At 39.9% G+C, this 20038-nt stretch overlaps 1 protein-coding gene across 1 annotated transcript; it reads left to right on the plus strand.

Moving 5' to 3' along the window:
• The first annotated feature begins 10378 nt into the window (after positions 1–10378).
• LOC104450529 (amino acid permease 3) lies at positions 10379–13241 on the plus strand. The gene is given in 7 exon segments (XM_010065118.3): positions 10379–10805; positions 11251–11475; positions 11589–11682; positions 11780–11994; positions 12119–12258; positions 12370–12442; positions 12445–13241. Coding segments are annotated over 7 exon segments (1440 nt in total). The 5' UTR covers positions 10379–10681; the 3' UTR covers positions 13014–13241.
• Positions 13242–20038: the final 6797 nt, after the last annotated feature.

A 20038-nucleotide genomic window follows, 5' to 3' on the forward strand; every position in this document is an offset into this window, starting at 1 on the left:
TCAGAGCTTTAGAAAGATAATCATGAACAAGCCCCCGTTGACGGAGAAGGAGATGGCACGAGTATAATACTGGCTCTTTTAGCACTTCATAACAAAAATTTCACCTAATTACAACTCCGTTTGTTTGGTGAAATATAAATAAGTCGAAAAATATTTTAAAAAAATCATTTATGTCGCTCGAAATAATTAGTAAATAAAAAAATATTTTCATTATCAATAACAATTTATATCTAAACATACGATAATTTTTTTTTCCTTTATTCATATTTGTAAGCGATAAAAGAAATTATTTTTAAGAAAATATTTTTCAAATCATTTATTTTTTGTAAAACAAATGAAGAAAAACGAATGATCAAGTTCCACCCAACTATTGCCGACCTAATTGAACTGTTGGAATATTGAAAAATATTTAAATTTTCATTATTTCAATTTCCTTCCCAGTCTTATTCATAACTATTTCCATCTTTTCAATGATAACTAGTTTTTGAACTCAACCTTGTCTACGACGATTGGGTGCATCACGAGCCTCGCAATATGATCTTCCATAATATATGACAAACAACAATAATTCCAATTCTTTTTCAGACCTGAACTCATAGGGTAGAAAATCGATTTATGGATGGAATCAAATATGCAATATATACTAATAAAAGTATTCAGCTATAGAGGAAAAATCAATATACTTTTAAGGACTATTTGGCAATTGGCCAATTCTTGGCTATTTATGTTTTTTTGTTTCTCGAAAAAAAAAAAAACAAAAGCCAAAAATCCGTTTGCTAACATCAACTAATCAAATGCACACGTTCTTTTCTATTTTGGGAATAGAAATTTTGTGCAATTACTAAATACTTTTGAATGCTAAAAATTTGTCTAGAAAAAAAAAAAAAAAAAAATCTAAGTAGAAATTATTCTCAAGAACATAATAGTTACCAAATAGACTTTTAATATTGAATCAAGATATTGGGTTATTGTCGGTTTCCACTTATCGAGTGAGAAAATAGGTCACATCTAGACTTCTTTATCAAGACTTCTTTAAAATAAAAAAATATTTTGGAAATAAAGTAAATCAATCAAAGAACAAAGATTCTCTCTCACTCTCACTCTCACTCAGTACCAAATCAAATGCCATCTATATTTCCTAATAGGCTGTCTTTTCCTCACCCCTCGGTCGTGGAGGATGTAAAGACGAGAATGAGATGCGGCACGCTGCCCACCTCCCAAATGACAATGATTTTCTCATTTTAAGCGATTAAATCACCAAGGGAGTTCAATGGTGTTATCATTTATGAGTATTTTTTTTTTTTTAATTTCATAAAGCTGGCGATTGCTTGTTGAGGGAAGAGGGGGGCGGGATTAATAATGAAGGGGAACCATATTCGTCCTCAACAAGAAGGATGGACGAGAGGCAATATGCCGCACGATTTTTTTAAGGCTAAGGTGGTCCTTTAAAGATAGAGATTAGAATATTGTTTCCAGTTCGATCTGCTTCAAGAGAGAATATAGTATCGTTTCGTTTTCATGTACAAACAACTTCTGATTTTATTTTATTTTCACTCGCCGATGTTAGATCTACGTATTTTGAAATGCAGCGATTTGATTGTTTTATCCCTTTTCATTCGTTGCCCCACAAATTTTTTCGATGACGAGAAATCCCACCTTGGATGGATAAATCTATCGTTGACGTACGAGGGATAAATACATAATTGGATTTATTCATTTAATAATATTCTTTATGGTAAGGTTCATTTAATAGTCTTGATGCCATGTAAACGCAAGAAAGCAAGATTGGACGAGTTATTTTTCTTAAAAAAATTTAAATTGGGAATATTTTGGTGAATAAAATAGTCATAGCATTTTAGGGTACAGACAAGAAAGCAAGATTGGACGATTTCTATCCAGCGGAATGTGCTCGTAAAAGTGAGAAAAATAGTTTCTTTGCCGCATATATCCTTACACACAGGAACACTGTTTTTGAAAAGTTCTATTTAACCGGCTCTGCATATTTGTCAAATGTGTTGTAAACGAGCAACAAAAAGTAAAACGTAACTAATATATATAAAATAAAGCGGGGGGATTAAATAGGACATTTCAAAGTTTTTTATATGCTATTATAATGTCAGCCAAACGAAATAATAAGTATTTCATATCACATACGAACTGCTCTCATTGAAATTAATGATATGATATGTTCTCATCTGGCTACTTTTTATCTTTTTGGTCAGGCACAGCTCAGATATTAGGTCGGATTCGGGCACGAGTATAAGCCAAGGAAGCCGATCGAAGTAAACGAGTGAAGTTTTAGAGAAGTGAGAACGGTTGAAGCAGGAAATGCCCGTGAATTCCAGTCATCTTGGAGGAAGATCCAAGGAAATTATAAATAGAAGAAACGCAGAGGAAGACACGCTGCTCAAACCATGCCGAAACCCTGCCAAATCTTTTCATCGGAACAATGTTTTTCCGGTCCAGTTTTAGTTCTAGAGTTGAGCTTGCAATTAGGAAAGTTTGCTTTCTAGAGTTGAGCTTGCAATTAGGAAAGTTCGTTGGGGAAAAGTACAAAAAAAAATTCTAAACTTATTGCATTGGTACCAATTCAGTCATAAACATTTTAATATCGGTACCAATTTAGTCCATCCAGCCAATTTTGGCCGGCCGGTGCTGACGTGGACATCGGCCGGTGACCAAATGTTGATGTGATAATTTTTATTATTTTTTATTATTTTTTCGATTTTTTTATTAATTTTTATTGATTTTTTAAAAAAATTTCTTTTTCTTTTCTTTTTCTTTTTCTGTTCGCCTCTTCTTCTGGGGTGGCCGGCGAGCCTCACCGGAGGCTCGCGCCACCGGGCGAGGGTCGGGAAGCCCTCGCCGCCACCGGCGAGGGTCGCGGCCCTCGCCCGGCTCTCCGGGACGCCGGCGAGGCGGCCGCCGGATCTGGGCGAGGCGCCGCCCGCCGCGGGCCGGGCGAGGCGGGGCGGAGGCGAGGGAAGCCCTCGCCGCCAGCCGGCGAGGGTCGCGGCCCTCGCTCGGCCTCGACCGGGCCCCGGGTGAGGCGGCTTAGCCCGGATCCGGGCGAGGCCAGCCGCCCGCGCCCTGGTCGAGGCCGAGCGAGGGCCGCGACCCTCGCCGACGGCCGGCGAGGGCTTCACGGCCCGCCTCCGCCCCGGCCTCGCCAGCCGTGGGCGAGGCTGGCATCGCCTGATCCGGGCGGCCGCCGCCGGCGTCCCGGGAGAGGCCGGGCAAGGGCCGCGACCCTCGCCGGCGGCAGCGAGGGCTTCGCGGCCCTCGCCCGTGGCCGGCGAGCCTCACCGGAGGCTCGCCGGCCACCCTGAGAAGAAGAAGGTAGAAAAGAAAAAGAAAAATTAATAAAAAAATTCGAAAAAAAATCATAAAAATTGCCACGTCGGCGTCCGACGGCCGACGACCACGTTAGCACCGGCTGGCCAAAATTGACCGGATGGACTAAATTGGTACCGATATTAAAAGGTTTAGGACTGAATTGGTTCAATTAAAAAGTTTATGACTGAATTTAGGATTTTTTTGGTACTTTTCCCAAGTTCGTTGTGTATACCAATGTAGTGCTCATTTCGATTTTGAGCATCGAGTATTTGTAACTTTCCTTTCGATATCCCGACGATGCATATGTTCCTGTAATTTCAGTTCCAGTGCTTATGCTTTGATTCCCTTTTTAATTTCAGTTCAAGTTAATTTCATTTAATTCTTGGACCGTTCCTTTAATTACCTTTAATCTGTGGTCCTTGCACTTTACTTTTCAAGGAATTTGTCTTTCTTGTCATTAGGTCGAATAAGCAAATCCATTTCACCCTTTGCTCTTCGGGCTAGCACGCCTTACAACACATGTACACCGCCGGATCCGTCATTCAAACTTATTTTGGGCATAGTTTTGATCACTTTGTGGTGGCAAAATTACAAAAAAGTTCAAACAAATTACGTTTGTATCAATTCAGTCGTAATTTTTTTAACAATTTATTAGTGTAGTCCTTACGATCAATTTTAATCGGGGAACATTGACGTGATAGTCTAATCAGCGGCAACTGTCCTATGTAGTGTGGTTAGTGCTAATGTGGACAATATTAAAAACAAAAAAACTATTTTTTTCTTTTTTCATTTTTTCTTTCCTGGCTGCCATTGCTGGCCCCTAGGTGAGGGACAATATAACAAGGGTTCTGCCCCTCACCCATGGCTGGCGAGGGCTTAGGCAATGGTCGCAACCCTTGCCAGCCACCGACAAGGGCCTGTAGGCCTTCACTCAATGGCTGGTGAGGGTCGCTCAAAATAAGAGAAAAAAATAAAAGAAAAATAATTTTGAATTCAAAAATTTTAAAAAAATTAAGTAATTGCAAAATTATCCACTTCAATGCTGATGGTACCACATACAATGACCAACGTTTATATCAGCAATTTTCTAGCTAAAATCGATCGAATGGACTATATTGGTAAATTATCAAAAGAATTGAGACTAAATTGACTAAATTAAAATATTATGACTAAATTGATACAAGTACAATAAATTTAGAATTTTCTGACATTATTCCATTGTGGTTGAACTAGAACCAGAGGACAAACTTTTGTGTTTGTTTTTCCAATTGCTTGACTGTCATATTTGCCTAGGTCGATTCAGCGTAGACAATGTGCAACTGATTATGTTATTATGTATAACTATATTATCAATAATAAAACTTAATATCAATTAACAATGTAATTTCATCATTACATACGAGATTGCAAACTTCATATGATTATAACTAATAGCAGTTTAGGTAGTTGATAATTATGTTGGTTAATATAGTGCGAAAGAAGTATTTTTGCATATGGAATTGGAGGCGATCATATTTAATAATCATTTAAGTCACTAAAAGAAGTATAACAAATGTATTACGAAAATAATGATGTTTAGCATTATAAAGAAAAACATATTCAAGTGGATATTAAACGTTATCATATCGTTATATATTATTATTAACAATTATCCGATATGCTATTAGGATAATACTTACCACAGTTGTATAACATGGAATGGTATCGAGCTCATAATTCTACTATTGCGTCATTAATACTATTATAGTATGTAAAATGAATATTATCTAACGTCAGTAGAGTATAGAGTGAGAGAGAGAGAAAGAAACGGTATTTGACTATTTGGGAATAACAATAACGGTTTTGCTTGTGTAGCAGTTACATAAGGGTCATTTAATAATTATTACAGCTGAATTGTGCCTTGGTAGGAGCTTATGATAAATTACCGTTATAATCATCATCATTATAGATTAAGTCTCAGTGGTTTTCTAGATTTTTATTTATTTATTTATTTATTTATTTATGTTAATATCATACATCCGTCAATTGGCTTAAACTTCTATTTGGCTTATAGGTGGCATTTTATTTTCTCTCTCATAGGTGGCATATTTTTCTTTAAATTTTATTTAAAATAGATAAAAAAAAATACAAATTTTATTTGATAAAACAAAATTGGAGAGAGAGAGAGAATGGTAAGGGGTTGGTAGGGTATCGATGTTGCCCTTGTCTGGAGGGGAGGATGAGAGGGTGGCTGGCTCGCTAGCCTTAGGTGAGGGCCAGCGAGGCTCAGGTGAGGGTCACTGAGCCTAGGGATTTTATTTTTTGTTTTTGGTCGGTACTAAGCTCGGGGATTGACAAGGCCTTGCCTTAGCCTTATGAGGGTCGTTGCCTGGGGCCGGCGTTGCCCAAATCTAGGCTTGGAGCGAGGTAAACCTCGGCGAGCCTCATCGGCCCTTGCCTAGGGCTAACAAGCTAGTTGCCCTTGCCTAAGGCCAGCAAAGTTGCCAGCCCCTTCGAGGAGAGTTTCTAGTGCACACATCCTTTTTTAAGATTAACCTTTGTATCAAAAATTAGATTTAGGCTAAAACAACATCGTTTTAACTATGCCATCGCCATGAAGTATAAAGAAAATATTTAAAAGAAACCATATCAGCATTTTTTGTTAGCCAAGTTTTATGAAGTTAATTGAAAAATTGATTGCGTCAATTTAATAAATTTTATGATTTCATTGCACATTTTACAAATTTTAAGACTCAATTACACGTAAGAAGTTTTAGGATTCATCATATGTATCTTTAAATATTAATAAGTGTCGGACACCTAGAGTGCAAAAACTTGGCGTTTTGGCATGAAAAGACACTTAAGTGCCAAAAGTTAGGAAAATGATACTTTAAGTGTCAAAATCAGAGAAAAATTGATCACTTAGATGCTATTTGGTAATATTCCGGAGAACACCAGTTTTTGTTCTTTAGTCCTTCAAATAGAAATAGAGTAGAAACATGTTTGATAATTGTGTTTGTTCTCGGAATAAATTTAAAACAGAAACAAGAAACAGAAAAAGTTATTTCTTGTTTCCATGAAAAACTCAAGAAACAAGTTTTCTTTCCTTTTTTTTTTTTTTTTTTTTCCTCTCTTCTTCCTAGTTGGTCACCGAAGGCTCGTGACCCCTCGAGCCTCACCATGGCTGCGTGAGGCCCCCCTAAGCCTTGTTGTGGCCAAGGGAGGCCAAGCCACGCCAACCCAAGTGACGTCGACCTAGCAAGGTCGACGTCGCCCAGCCTTGCAAAGTGGCGGGGGTGAGGCCGAGGCTCGAGGGGACCTTGTCAATGGCCAACAAGGCTCCCCTAAGGCCGGTGACCTTGCCACCCTCATTTGGCTAGTCGCCGACCTCTAACCATGGCCAAGACCAAAGAACTGGGCCGAGAGGAAGGAGAAGAAAAAAAGAAAAAAATCATAAAACTATTAATATATTAAAAGAAATTCTAAGTCACAAAAATATTTGGGATTGTACTAAATTTATTTTTGTTCTCAAAATAGAAATTTTTACAATTACCAAATGCCGTAAAATACTTGGAAACTATTCCCAAGAATAGAAATAAAAAAATGTTTCTAAAAGAAATCGTTCCTAAGAACAAAATCGTTACTATATACACCCTTAAGTGTTAACGACGAGAAAATTCAGCCAAAATGCTAATATGGCAATTTTTCAGAGAAGTAAGTACAAGACGACATCGTTTTGCATATTGACATAACTAGACAAATGCAAAAAAACGACGTCATTTTGCTATTGACATGATAAATAATTAATATAAAAATTAATTAAATTTATTTAAAACATTTAAATTAAAAATTAAAAATTTTATACAAAAAGGAAGGGAGGAAGAAGGCGTTGAAGGCTAAGCCTTGTCAATGGGTGCGTTTGGGAACTACTTTTGGGGAATGTCTTTAGAAAAATGCAAATACCTTTGACTTAAAGGTGTTTTCCAAAATGCAACCGTGTTTGGTAAATTGCACTTTGAAAGCTCTTTGTAAAGTATTTTGAGCAAAATAGCGTTTGGGAAATTACACTTGCAAAAGATCTTTGTGGTAAAAAAAAATTTATCAAAAGAAAAATTAAAAAAAATTGACCAAAAGGGCAGAGTGGCCGCCGGCGACCTTCGGCGACCTCCGGCGACCTCCGGCGACCTCCGGTGACGCCGGATCTGGGGCAGCGAGGTCGCGCGACGCCGTCGCGACCTCCGGCGACCTCCGGCGACGCCGGATCTGGGGCAGCGAGGTCGCGGGAGGACCTCGCCGCCCCGGATCTGGGTCGCGGCGAGGTCGCGCGACTGCGCCGCCCTCGGAATCGGGGCGGCGAGGTCGCGGGAGGTCGCGCGACACCGCCGCGACCCGGATCCGAGGGCCGCGAGGTCGCGCAACCCGGATCGGGGCGGCAAGGTCCTCCCGCGACCCCCGCGCCGCCCAGATCTGGGTCGCGGTGACCCCGACCTTGCCGTGGGTCGCGCCACCGCCCGGCGTCGCTCGTCCGGCGACGGTCGCCGGCGACCGCTCGCGGAAGAAGAAGCTCGCGGAAGGAGAAGACCGTCCGCCGCCCCCGGATCTGGGTTTGCGGTGACCCACCCTCGGTCGCGCCACCTCCGGCGTCGGTTGCGCCATCTCCGGCGTCGGTCGCGCCACCCCCGACGATCGCGGCGTCCCTCTAGCGATCGCCGGCCGCTCACGGTCGGCCCGGAACCCGAATCCCCGAGAAGATGAACAGGTTGCGACACAAGGGCAAGAATCGGAAAAACAAAACATTCGTGAGGACAATTTCGGAAAAAAAAAGTTATGAACGTGCCCGTGTGGGCATGCCGAAAAGCCCAAAAGCCCAAGGCGGTCCCCGCCTTGGGCTTTCGGCTTCACACATGCCGGCATTCCCCGAATGCGGGCTCAAATTTTTTCCCAAACGGCCTAGCATTTGGCCAAGTACCTTTAGGCTTCAAAGGGGCTTTGGGAAGTGGTTCCCAAACGCACCCAATGACGGTGGGGAGGCGGTGACAACTAGGGCTCAACCTTTAGCCACCTTCTTTCTCCCTCCTTTATTTATTTATTTTTAATTAATTTTTTGTAATTTATTTCTCCCTCCTTTCTCCACACAAAACCGATGTTGTTTTTGTGTTTCTTTGCTAAGTCAGCTCTCCGACAAGCCACACAAGTGAGAAAAAATAATAAAAAATTACTAGTAGGATTTCCGACAAAGTTCACTAGAGGTGGCACTTAAGTGTCACTTTCCTAACTTTTGAAACTTAATTGTCCATTTGTGTCAAGTTTTGACACTTGGATGTACTTCTTTCAAATATTAATAACAAAAGTTGCTAATATCATGCCTTCGCCAATTAGCTTAAACTTTTACACGTGGTAAATTTAATTAGTCCCCTCTAATAACACAGGCCTTTTCTTTTTTTTTTTGGTAAGGACATAGGCCTCTTCTTTTGATTCCTATGTAAATGGAATAAATGCATTAAAAGTCTTGAAAATTGTCACAAAAGTATAATTGTGTCCTAAAATTTATAAAAAGTGCAATTATATCTTAAAAGTTGTTAAATTCGTGCAATTAAGTCTTTTCGTTAATTCTATCCAATTTGGTTAATGGAAACTGTGATGTACTCTTTTTCTTTTTCTTTTTTAATCCTATGTGGCAATGAAGTGCCTAAAACATGAAACATAAGACTAAAATGATATTGTTTTGTCCAAATCTAATTTTTAATACTAATTTTACTTAAATTAGCAAAAAAAAAAAAAAAAAAAAACAGTTAAATTTAGGCGGGCAAAAGGATATCTACGGCAAAATTGTAGACCTCACCGTCATTGCCCAGCAACCATCACTAGAAGGGTTGGTGACCCTTGCCAATCGCAAGCAAGGCCTTATAGGTCCTTACCAGCCCTCCCTAAAGGCAAGAGTTGTTGGCCACTAGCTAAGGCCCGATGCCCCTAGTGGACATCTCCCGGTCTCACCTGGTTTCTCACAGGCCTCTTTTTTCTTTAAATTTTTTATGCTTGAGATAAGTACACTAGTCTAAACATGTCATAAACTTGTAAAATAAGTGCAATCAAGTCATTCCATTAATACTATCAATTTGGCTTACAAGAAATGATGATCTGACATTTTATTTTCTCTCTCATATGTGGTATTTTTTTAAAAAAATTTCATTTAAAATAGATTAAAGATTAAAAAATGCAAATTTTATTTGAAAAATAAAAATGGAGAGAGAGAGAGAGAGAGAGAGAGTGGTAGGGGGTTTGTTGGGTATCGCTGTTGCCCACTGCCAGAGGAGAAGAAGAGAGCGTGGCTGGCTCGCTAGCCTTAGATGAGGGTCGACGAGGTTCAGGTGAGGGTCACTGAGCCCAAGTGGTGGCTAGTGAGGCTCGCCCAACTGGGGTTGACAAGGCCTCACCTAGCCTTATGAGGGTTGCTGCCTAAGGTCCGCGTTGCCCAAATCTAGGCTATGGGGAAGGTAAACTTGGGCGAGCCTCACCGGCCCTCACCTAGGGCTCACAAGCTAATCACCCTTACCCAAGGCCAGCGGAGTCGCCATCCCCTTCAATGAGGGCTTCTAGTGCACATATTATTATTTTTTAATTAATTTAAATAAAATTTGAATAAAAAATAGATTTAGACCACAATGACGTCATTTTAGTCACGTCATCACCATGTAGTATAAAGAAAATAATTAAAAGAAACCATATCAATATTTTTTCGTCAACTAAGTTTTACGAAGTTAATAGAAAAATATTGATTGCATCAATTTAATATAAATTTTATTACTTAGTTGCACATAAGTAGTTTTAGGCCTTTCACTTTAGCATCTTCGAATAGTAATAATAAAATGGGCATTTAGTGGATGGGTGCAAACAATAATCATTGGACGCGGAAATATATATGGATGCTGCAAGTTTTGACCACTCCCACGGTGTCGTGTGAAGTCCTCACTCCCTCAGTGCTGTCCTTTTCTTAACCTCTCTCTCTCTCTCCCCACTTCCCCTCTGCATCCCATCTCCCTATATATATAGCCACCATTTCCTCATTCCTCCTTGCATCACTCAATGCATTCTTCTCTTTGCCACTCTTAACGCACGAGTCTCTCTCTCTTTCTCTCTGTCGTTCCTTCTCAGTTTCCCATATCCAGCTCTCTCTCCTTCCCTCGCTCTCTCGGCTTCTTTCTCTCTCAGCAACACAATTCCCCCACTTGAGAGTCGAAGCGGAAGGAAGGGAGCTACCCATTTCGTTCCGGCGCATAAAGATCGAAGCTTCTCTAATCTTCCAATCAGCTTGAGGAAAAGAACATTCTCTACGCTCTTCTAGCTTTGCTTCGGTTTAATCTCGAAAATGGGTGTGAACTCTGCCGTGAAGAACCAGCACCCCAACAACCAGGTCTTCGATGTCTCCATTAATATCCCGCCGCAAGGTGGCTCCAAATGCTTCGACGACGACGGTCGTCTCAAACGCACAGGTCCCTGTCTTTTTTCTTCGTTTTTGTTTTCAAGAAACGATTTCCTGAGATGTAGATTACCACGACTTCTCACGACTCATTAGGAAAGACGAGGACGAACACCCACAGGGAATCGCCCGTCTAGGAAAGACGAGGACGAACACCCACAGGGAATCGCCCGTCTTTTAGGAACGTTGCTGTCGCGTCAATGCCGTCACAAAACCAGGGAAAAGAAACACAAACATTAAGAAACTCTTCAAGGAAAGCAGACAAATTCTTTGCTTTTTTTTTTTTTTTTAATGAAACACCATCAATGAAATTTCGCATCGACGCGTGTTGTGAATTTATAAACGTGGGTGAATTTACAACCTTCTCTTTTCCTTTTTAAGAGACTACTGATAAAAGAGAATTTATAATTTTTTAGTGACGATGTTACTTATGGTGGCTCGTGCGTGAACGAATGCAGGGACGGTATGGACAGCGAGCTCTCACATAATCACGGCAGTGATTGGCTCCGGAGTCCTGTCCCTGGCTTGGGCCACTGCGCAGCTCGGCTGGATTGCTGGTCCCGCTGTCATGCTCCTGTTCGCCTTGGTCACTTACTACACCTCCACCCTCCTCGCTGCCTGTTACCGCTCCGGCGACGGCAAGCGCAACTACACCTACATGGATGCTGTCAGCGCCAATCTCGGTATGTCACATTTGTATTTGTGTTCACGTTCATATTCCAATGCTAATGTCTGAGTCATGTCCAATCATGTTGTGTTTGATGCTAACCTCTCCTCTTTTGATTAAATTCTCCAGGTGGGTTCAAAGTCAAGCTCTGTGGGCTGGTTCAATACGTGAACCTCTTTGGGGTTGCCATCGGTTACACCATTGCATCTTCCATTAGCATGATGTGCGTAAATTTTCAGTGAAAATTCTTGTGATTGTTTTGCCAGTGTCGAAAGTTATGCGAGTTCGATTGATTTTGTTGGCTTCTATGGTCACTGCAGGGCTATCAGTAGGTCGAATTGCTTCCACAAGAACGGTGAGAAGAGCCCGTGCCATTTCAACAGCACTCCTTACATGATTGCATTCGGCATCATTGAGATCATCTTCTCTCAAATCCCCGATTTCGATCAGCTGTGGTGGCTGTCCATCGTCGCCGCTGTCATGTCCTTTACCTACTCCACCATTGGACTCGGCCTTGGTATTGCCAGAGTTGCAGGTACAAGAAATTTTTTCTTGCTAAGCTGCTCCAGTCATCTTTCTAAACCATCCCTTTGGGGACAGAACCCGGTAGAAGTATGAGTTCTGATTTAGTATTCTGTTCTGAATTGTCTCCTCTTCAGAGACGGGGAATTTCATGGGAAGTCTCACTGGAATTAGCATCGGCACCGTGACCTCCACACAGAAACTATGGAGGAGCTTCCAGGCTCTTGGTGACATTGCCTTTGCCTATTCATACTCCCTTATCCTCATCGAAATTCAGGTGAATAATTTAATTTCCTCTTAAATGCATGACACAAGAAAGTACTAGTGATGGTTAAATATTGTAATGAAATTGAAGTCACTTGACACGATAAGTTTGTATATGTTTCAGGACACCATCCGGTCCCCGCCATCCGAATCAAAGACGATGAAGAAGGCGAGTCTAGTCAGCATAGCAGTCACGACCCTTTTTACATGCTCTGCGGATGCATGGGCTATGCTGCCTTCGGTGACATGGCGCCTGGAAACCTCCTCACTGGGTTCGGCTTCTACAACCCATACTGGATGGTCGACATTGCCAACGCTGCAATCGTGATCCACCTCATCGGTGCGTACCAAGTCTATTGCCAACCACTATTCGCCTTCGTCGAGAAGACCGCGAACAAGAAATTCCCCAACAGCCAGTTCATCACGAGGGATATCGAAATCCCAACCCTTGGTCTCCGTACTTACAAGCTCAACCTCTTCCGGTTGGTCTGGAGGACCGTCTTTGTGATCACGACCACCGTGATCTCCATGCTCCTTCCATTCTTCAATGACATTGTTGGGCTGCTCGGAGCGCTGGGTTTTTGGCCCCTCACGGTCTATTTCCCGGTCGAGATGTACATTAAGCAGAAGCAAATACCCAAGTGGAGCACCAAGTGGGTGTGCCTTCAGATTCTGAGCATGGCTTGCCTAATCATCACCATTGCTGCTGCTGCTGGCTCTGTCGCCGGTGTTGTTCTCGACCTCAAGTCCTACAAGCCCTTCAACTAGTCAAAGATTATTTGGGCGCTCATGTTCATAACAAGGTTAATCATGGTGGTGGAATTTGCTTTGTGAGAAATTCTAGGCTTAGGTTTCATTTTCACTGTGTAATGTGTTTAGGGAACGGGAAGGGTCATGCTAGTCTCTGCATATCGTGGTCCTCATGATAAGAATGTACCTCTTCTATTATTTGTCAAAGGAAATGGAAAGCTTCAAGAAAAAGGAAGTTCAAGGTCTTCTCTTTGCTCATGTAGTTTGATTTTGGGGGCTATACACAAGAAAGTTTGCAAAATAAAAATCCTTCTTATTGTCTTTTTCGATCCGCCCATCTATGACAATTTGTAGAAACTTCCTCTTTCTCAACTCTGCATCTTTTAGAGAGCAGCCACTCTTAGGACAGATAGAGAAGGGGGAAAAAAAGGAAGCAACAGATAAACATCGAGGCCTAAAAAATGTCTTGGTCTCAAGACTCTTGCGGCTAAAAAATGTCTTGGTCTCAAGACTCTTGCGGCTAGAGCTACGGCCAAAGTCAATCCGGGACTTTCTACAACGAGAAGTATATGGTCACTGTTGAATGAAAACAATAAGGGGTGAACCACACGCGCACAATCATGGCAAGGTTCAAACGGAACTTTAATCTTGTCCTTACCACGAAAATGTAGAAAGCCTCTCGAAAAAAGAAAAAAAAAAAAGGCAAAAATTTTATTTATTTTCTCATGAACCCGACAGTCCGCAAATTCGATAGGGCATGAACTTGGCCTAGTCAGACCACAGAAGCAAAAGAAATGTGTTTTTGTCATTTGTCTCCAATTTCCACCCTTAGTTTCCAAACTTGCATAAGGGAAAGACTAGCAATGTGCAAGGGAATCTGTGATTATGCCACAATAGTTTTGTCGCTTCCAGTAATGCATGAAATTCCATCTGCTTTGGCAAAAATTCAAAACCAACATAACAAGAGTTTGAAAAAACATCAAAATCACTAGGTGAGACATTTTTTTATGGTCTTATCAGCTACTCCAACCATCTTTCTTGATTTAAAAAATAAAAATGAAATAAATGGCTGTTTCAAATTCTTGCTGATTGAGAGCTACTTTAGCAGTAGCAGAGTATCTGCTTTTACACTTGCAGACATGTGTATAACACAGCTGTTCAGTGTCAAATCTTCATGAGAGCCATCGAATGTTGCCCACTAATGTGAAACCACAGATCATGCCCTCCACAAAGATCTAGGATTACAACCTTTTCCATAGCATTTTGATGTGACCCAAGACAGTCGAAAAGGGATGGCTCATGTTACAAGGTCGACTGAACCGACGGTGGCCAAACCCACAGAGTACAATTTCCTTGTGGTGGTGTGCCTTTTTTCGGTGCTGGTAATCATTGTCAGCTTTGAGATTCCCTTTTGTGAGTGTGGAGTACACAATTAAGCAAAAGTCAAACCAGAAGATGGACAGAGAAGTATGTAGCGAGGAGAGCACGGGCGCGAGAGCTTCTCTAATTTCTTTTTTCCTCCTCTTCAATGAGAGTTTCTAATGTGGAGTTGTGAAGAATGCCAGGAAGTAGGTCACGTAAAATCAACGCACGCCGAAGATTTTCTAGCACACCATTTCAATGAGAAGTCGAGTGTGTTTTACGCCTTGTTATTTCAATTGGAATAATGATTAAAGCGAGCCTAATGAGTTTTGAAATTAGGAATCATTGTGAAGCATCGAGTCTAATGGAAATCAAAAAACAAGAAGAAGAAGAAGTTGACAATTGATAGCTTCCAAACTTTTAACTAATAAGTCATCGAATGACTCTAAGTCACCATGTCACTTATTGTTAGTATTTTTACTTTACCGTATTAATTGCATATGCATTCATTGTGTATCATCGGTTCAATGATACTTAAAAAAATAATGCAAAAAAGCCAAGTTATAGTGTTCTTTTATTCTAATAGCTATTTTTTATTGAGTCAACTATAAATTGTTGAAAATTTTGGGAGACTGTAATTTAGAATGGATTTATAGTTCAAGCACTTTAACATTGGTTGTCAGTAATAGTCATCCCCATATAGTTCATGTAAAACATAATTTGGAGCTCATATTTTTTAAATTTGTCGCCTTAAATTGGTATATTAAATGATGTATATCTAGGAATCAACATCAGTTATCCTCAATGTTTGTCCTCATTGTACGTGATTTCAATCCTTAGTCAAACTTTGCTCTACATTTGGATTTTAATAGTTCCGTGTTCATAATGGATTCGTAGGTTATTTTCAAACTCGCTTTGTGAATGATCGTGCATATATGTCACTCATAGTTCTCATAAGTGCAAGAATCGTGATTTATAGTATGACGTAAATTGATGTTGAGACTAAAATTGCACCAAAAACGGAACTGCAAGAAGTAATGTTTTAGCATTCCCTCATGAAGACTCTCAAAACACAGTCAAGATTTAAAAATTAAGAGTGCAACTTTCACAGCATATTTTAACCGCTAACAGAAAAGAAATAAGATTCTTCTTTTTAAAAGAGCACATGGTTTAATATTCTTTTATGACCAAGTGAGTACAAAGAACCCATTCTGTTGGCACGTTCTGAGGTAGAAAGCCAAAAGATGACAGTGCGGGGTTAGGTGGCGGCTGCGGCGGCCGCCGGAGACTTTCGGCTGTCGGCGGCTAGTGGTGTGTGGAATCTCTGAGGAAATTCATCGGGAAGTTATTGCTTAAGATATGAATACTTTTTGGATTCTTTGTATCTTTTGGTGAATCCTTTTTTTGACCGACAGAAAACGCCGAGGTAGAATCTGGTAGTTGTGAGGCTTGCGACATGTACTCGAAATCCCACTGAACCTAGGGGAACGAATTAGGACAAGTTACTTGTGGGCTTAAAAAACCAATAACAATGAGAAATGACAAAAACAAAGTTGGGTTTGTCTTCTTTGTGTAATTATTTACTTTATGTGTGAAACTGGAGGGTCCGAAGAAGAATCTCCAACGATCAAGGATGCACCCAGATTCTTTCACCTAATCGGCACTAGCAATCAAGGTCATGACGACTTCAGCTCTAATGCAACACTAGGCAAAATTGATCACGACACTTGGGGCCAATTTGATCGATCACCACCATGACATTGGTGCAATCTAAAGATAGAATAGTTTAATATTGAATTTCTTTGGTGCCGATGAAAGGTGCTTAACTTTTTGCTTTTTCAAAGGACTAGTTGACCTTGTCACAAACCCAAAAGAAAATTTTAACCCAAAAGTTATGATGGAATTCGAATAGTTAACCTTGGCACCATCGGCATTGGTGTGGAAATTTTTTAAATACATGTTTAATTTTTTTTTTCTAATCCTAGGTTTAGAGAAACAAGGAAAAATAAAAATAAAAATGGAAAAAATAGTAAAAATAATAAAAATGCATTTAAAATTTATCTACATCAATGGTGACGATGTTACGTAGAATGACCAATATTCATATCCGTAATTTTAGACTAAAATCGGTCAAATTGATTTTATTGAAGAAATATGAAAAATTTAGCATTTAATTGATAAAATTAAAAAATTTATAATTAAATTAATAAAATTATAATAGATTTAAGACTTATTAGATATTTTTCTCTTCTAGATGAGCACCAAAATAACCGCAGTCTATGTATGCAAATACTAACAAATATGAGATTAATAGATTGATTGATTGATTGGAGTATTTCCTATTCCCTATAGCTTCCTGCCAATCCTCTGCGCTGCAAAGGCTTTGATGCTCTTATACTTGATCAAATCGTCTTGAGTACTCACGACGGATATCGTCCTCGAACCATGCCATCTTCCACGGTCTCACGACATCCACTTCGTCTTCTGGTACAGCTCTCTACATAGCTTCCAAATTGCAACTTGCTGAGAAATTTTCCCTCGCAAGCCCTATCCTCCATTGCCAATTTCCTTAGCTCCAATCTCTGTGGGTTTTAAAAACCCAAAGTCTCGCTCGAGCTTCTTAGCCATTTTCTCAATCCCAAGCCCAAGCCCCGGGATTCTTGGGCGTCCATGGAGGAAGAATCTTTGAGGACCTTTGGGATTGGTCCTCCACAGGTGAATAGCCCGCAGAGAAGGTAATGGTTGCCAACACCATAGCTGTAGCAGCCGATAAGGGCTATTTTGTTTGTTTGAACCAGGAATTAGGTTCATTATTGCGGTACTATAAAGAAATATGAGACATAGATGAAAATGATGATGACACAAACGGTCATTGAATTTTGTTCTAATGTGTAATAAAACTTTCGAACTTTCAATTTGTTTAATGTGGTTCATGAACTTTAGTCAAATATACAATATAGTCCATGAACTTTTAATTTAGTCAATGTGATCATTGGACTTTTTGTATATATTCAACTTAATTCTCGAACTATATACAAATGTTCAATGTTGTCATTCCCTTTCATCAATTGAAGTTTAGGGATGACATCAAATTTTTTTTATATAATTCGAGAAGTAAGTTGAGTATGTATCAAAAGTTTAGGGATCATATTAAATAAATTAAAATTTTGGGGATTACATTGTACATTGAGCTACAATTAATAAATTAAAAGTCGAGGGATCACATTGCACATTTAAATAAAGTTCATGGATCATTTATGTCATTTTTTCTAGATGAAAATATGACCGGCACACAAGATTTTATGTTGTTTTCCTGACTTGAATGTTGATTCGAGTCAACCCTTGTCAAGTTGCTCTATTGGGTCGGGTGGGTTCCATGCGGGGATGCGCATATGATGAGCTCGGTCAATAGAATAACGACTTGATTTTAAGCAAAGCCCTTTCCGAACTACTCTTCAGAAATTCTGAGTGGCGCAAGCTTCGATCTGTGAGTGGGCTGTCAGATTGGGCCTCTCGTTGTTAGAGAAAATTTGGCCTCTTGTTGTGAGAATATATTGTTAGGGATTTAATTAGACGGGAACATTGTTTTATATTTCGTTATTTTCTAAAATAAAGAATTTTCTTATTAAATTAAGATAGTAAATTTCCTTGTTAAATTAGATTACTACTTTTTCTATGCTCATTATTCGAGTGTAAGTACCCGTTGATCATAATACATTATGAAGCCAAGCTAGAAAGTAAAGATGTGTCCTTCGAGTATTTTCTCTCTCCCTCTCTCTTAAAAATTTTAAAATATTTCTATGGACTTCTAAATTTAGAAGGTGAGACTCGCTACCTAACTGATTGATATAGTGCCTGTCACACTGAGAAGAAATTCATCGGTTAGTCATATGAAAATTATCGAAACTACAAGACTTAAAAAATAAGATCACCATCGCTGGATCAATGTAGATAGATGAAGACCGCCCGAAAGGAAGCTGTCATAGGCATTTAATGGAACAATGGTGGGGCGTTATGCCGAAGTAAAGCCTCACATTAGCTACATATATATCGCTAAGCACGTCCATAAGGTCTTAGACTCTCACCCTGATGCCTCAACTTTTAGTGGCGTTATCTCGTTGAACTAATGGCAATCAGAGTGCTGGAGTTTATCCTAATATCTGAAGAGGTTGAAGCTGATGAATATCCATGCTAAGCCTCCAATCAGTCTTTCCCTCTCACAATCCGGTTCGGCTCATTCTTGCGCCCCCACATGATGCATCGGATCCATGCCGGTAGAAAGTTCGCAAGACAATTATAGCTTCACCCGGAGCAGCATAACAATATGGATATCGGTGTCAGAATTAAAGGCTATACTCTGAATATAGAACTCCATTAAATGATACCTGTCGGTTCCTCAAGCCACAAGCTTGTTCGTGATTCAGGCAATTCAGATGATTCTCCCGGAGCTTCTTTTCCCCGTAGAATGGTAAACTCGACTAGTACGTGACCACACATCTGAAGATAGATAGTCAAGAAAATGAACGGCCGTTGAACTGCACCTTTCATTCAAAATCAGCGCCCTTTCTACTTTATCAATCAACTTCCCTTTCTATGAGGCCGTGAAGTGTCGGATACCGTGGAAAGATTTGAAGACAAATAGCTGTATACAGGTCAGAGAACCTGTGAATTAAAAGAAAGGCTGGTCAAAATGTGGATTACATGTCACCAATCATGAGAATCCTTCCGGTAAGGGGTCGAAGAGGTATCATGCATGGCAGATGTCAACGGGTGCCCTTCATTATCTAGCAAAACAAAGGAGAGAAATCCTCCCTGATCGCTAGCATCATGCTTTGCATTGGGTGCTCTTCGCCGAACACATTCATATGCCAGAGACTCCTATGTCTCCCTCATGTCCTTTATAAAGTTGATGGGCTTAAATATGCAGGGCGTTAGAGAGAGAGAGAGAGAGAGATTGCCAGAGTCCTCTTTACCCTTTAGAATCTCATTGACAATGGATTTTGCTAGAAATGGCTATAAAAACAAATTCACTCTGTTCTTTTTTCCCAAATTACCCAAAGAAGAAGAAGAAGAAGAAGAAGAAGAAGAAGAAGAAGAAGAAGAAGAAGAAGAAAACGTAACCAATAATTACTGTTGAAATAGTTATCATAAAAAAGTTTTCTCTTGTTTAGGAGAACATGTGACTTTTAGTTAAGAGAAGAGGTGATTCTTGATGATGAAAAGAAGTGACTCTTTGTCCTAAAAGGAAGTTATTAGTAGTTATGAATAAGTTATTCTTGACATAAAGAGTGGTAATGATTGAGGATAAAGTATCTGTTCTCAAGAGAAGTGATAATTGGTTTTCTTTGAATAGATGTCAATTCACATATTATTTATAATAACTACAATTGTTTATAATGTGTTTTCTCTAGAATTCTATCTTCTTCTATTTTTATACATGCAATCTTAACAAATTCAAGGAGACATTCCAAGAGAAACTCGAGTAGTTGCTGAACTCGTTTCTCTACGGCTTTGATATATATCCTAGAGATTATTTGTTCTAAACCCGGCAGTAAGAATAGTGAGGGCAAATAATATCCCAAGAACAGTGATTGTCATTGCATATCAAAGCATCAAGGATCTATCACTATTTCTTCATCTTCTTCAGTAATCAAATTTTCTCAACAATTACGTACTCTGAA

This window comes from Eucalyptus grandis, chromosome 6 (assembly GCF_016545825.1).
Source record: "Eucalyptus grandis isolate ANBG69807.140 chromosome 6, ASM1654582v1, whole genome shotgun sequence".
Taxonomy (NCBI): domain Eukaryota; kingdom Viridiplantae; phylum Streptophyta; class Magnoliopsida; order Myrtales; family Myrtaceae; genus Eucalyptus; species Eucalyptus grandis.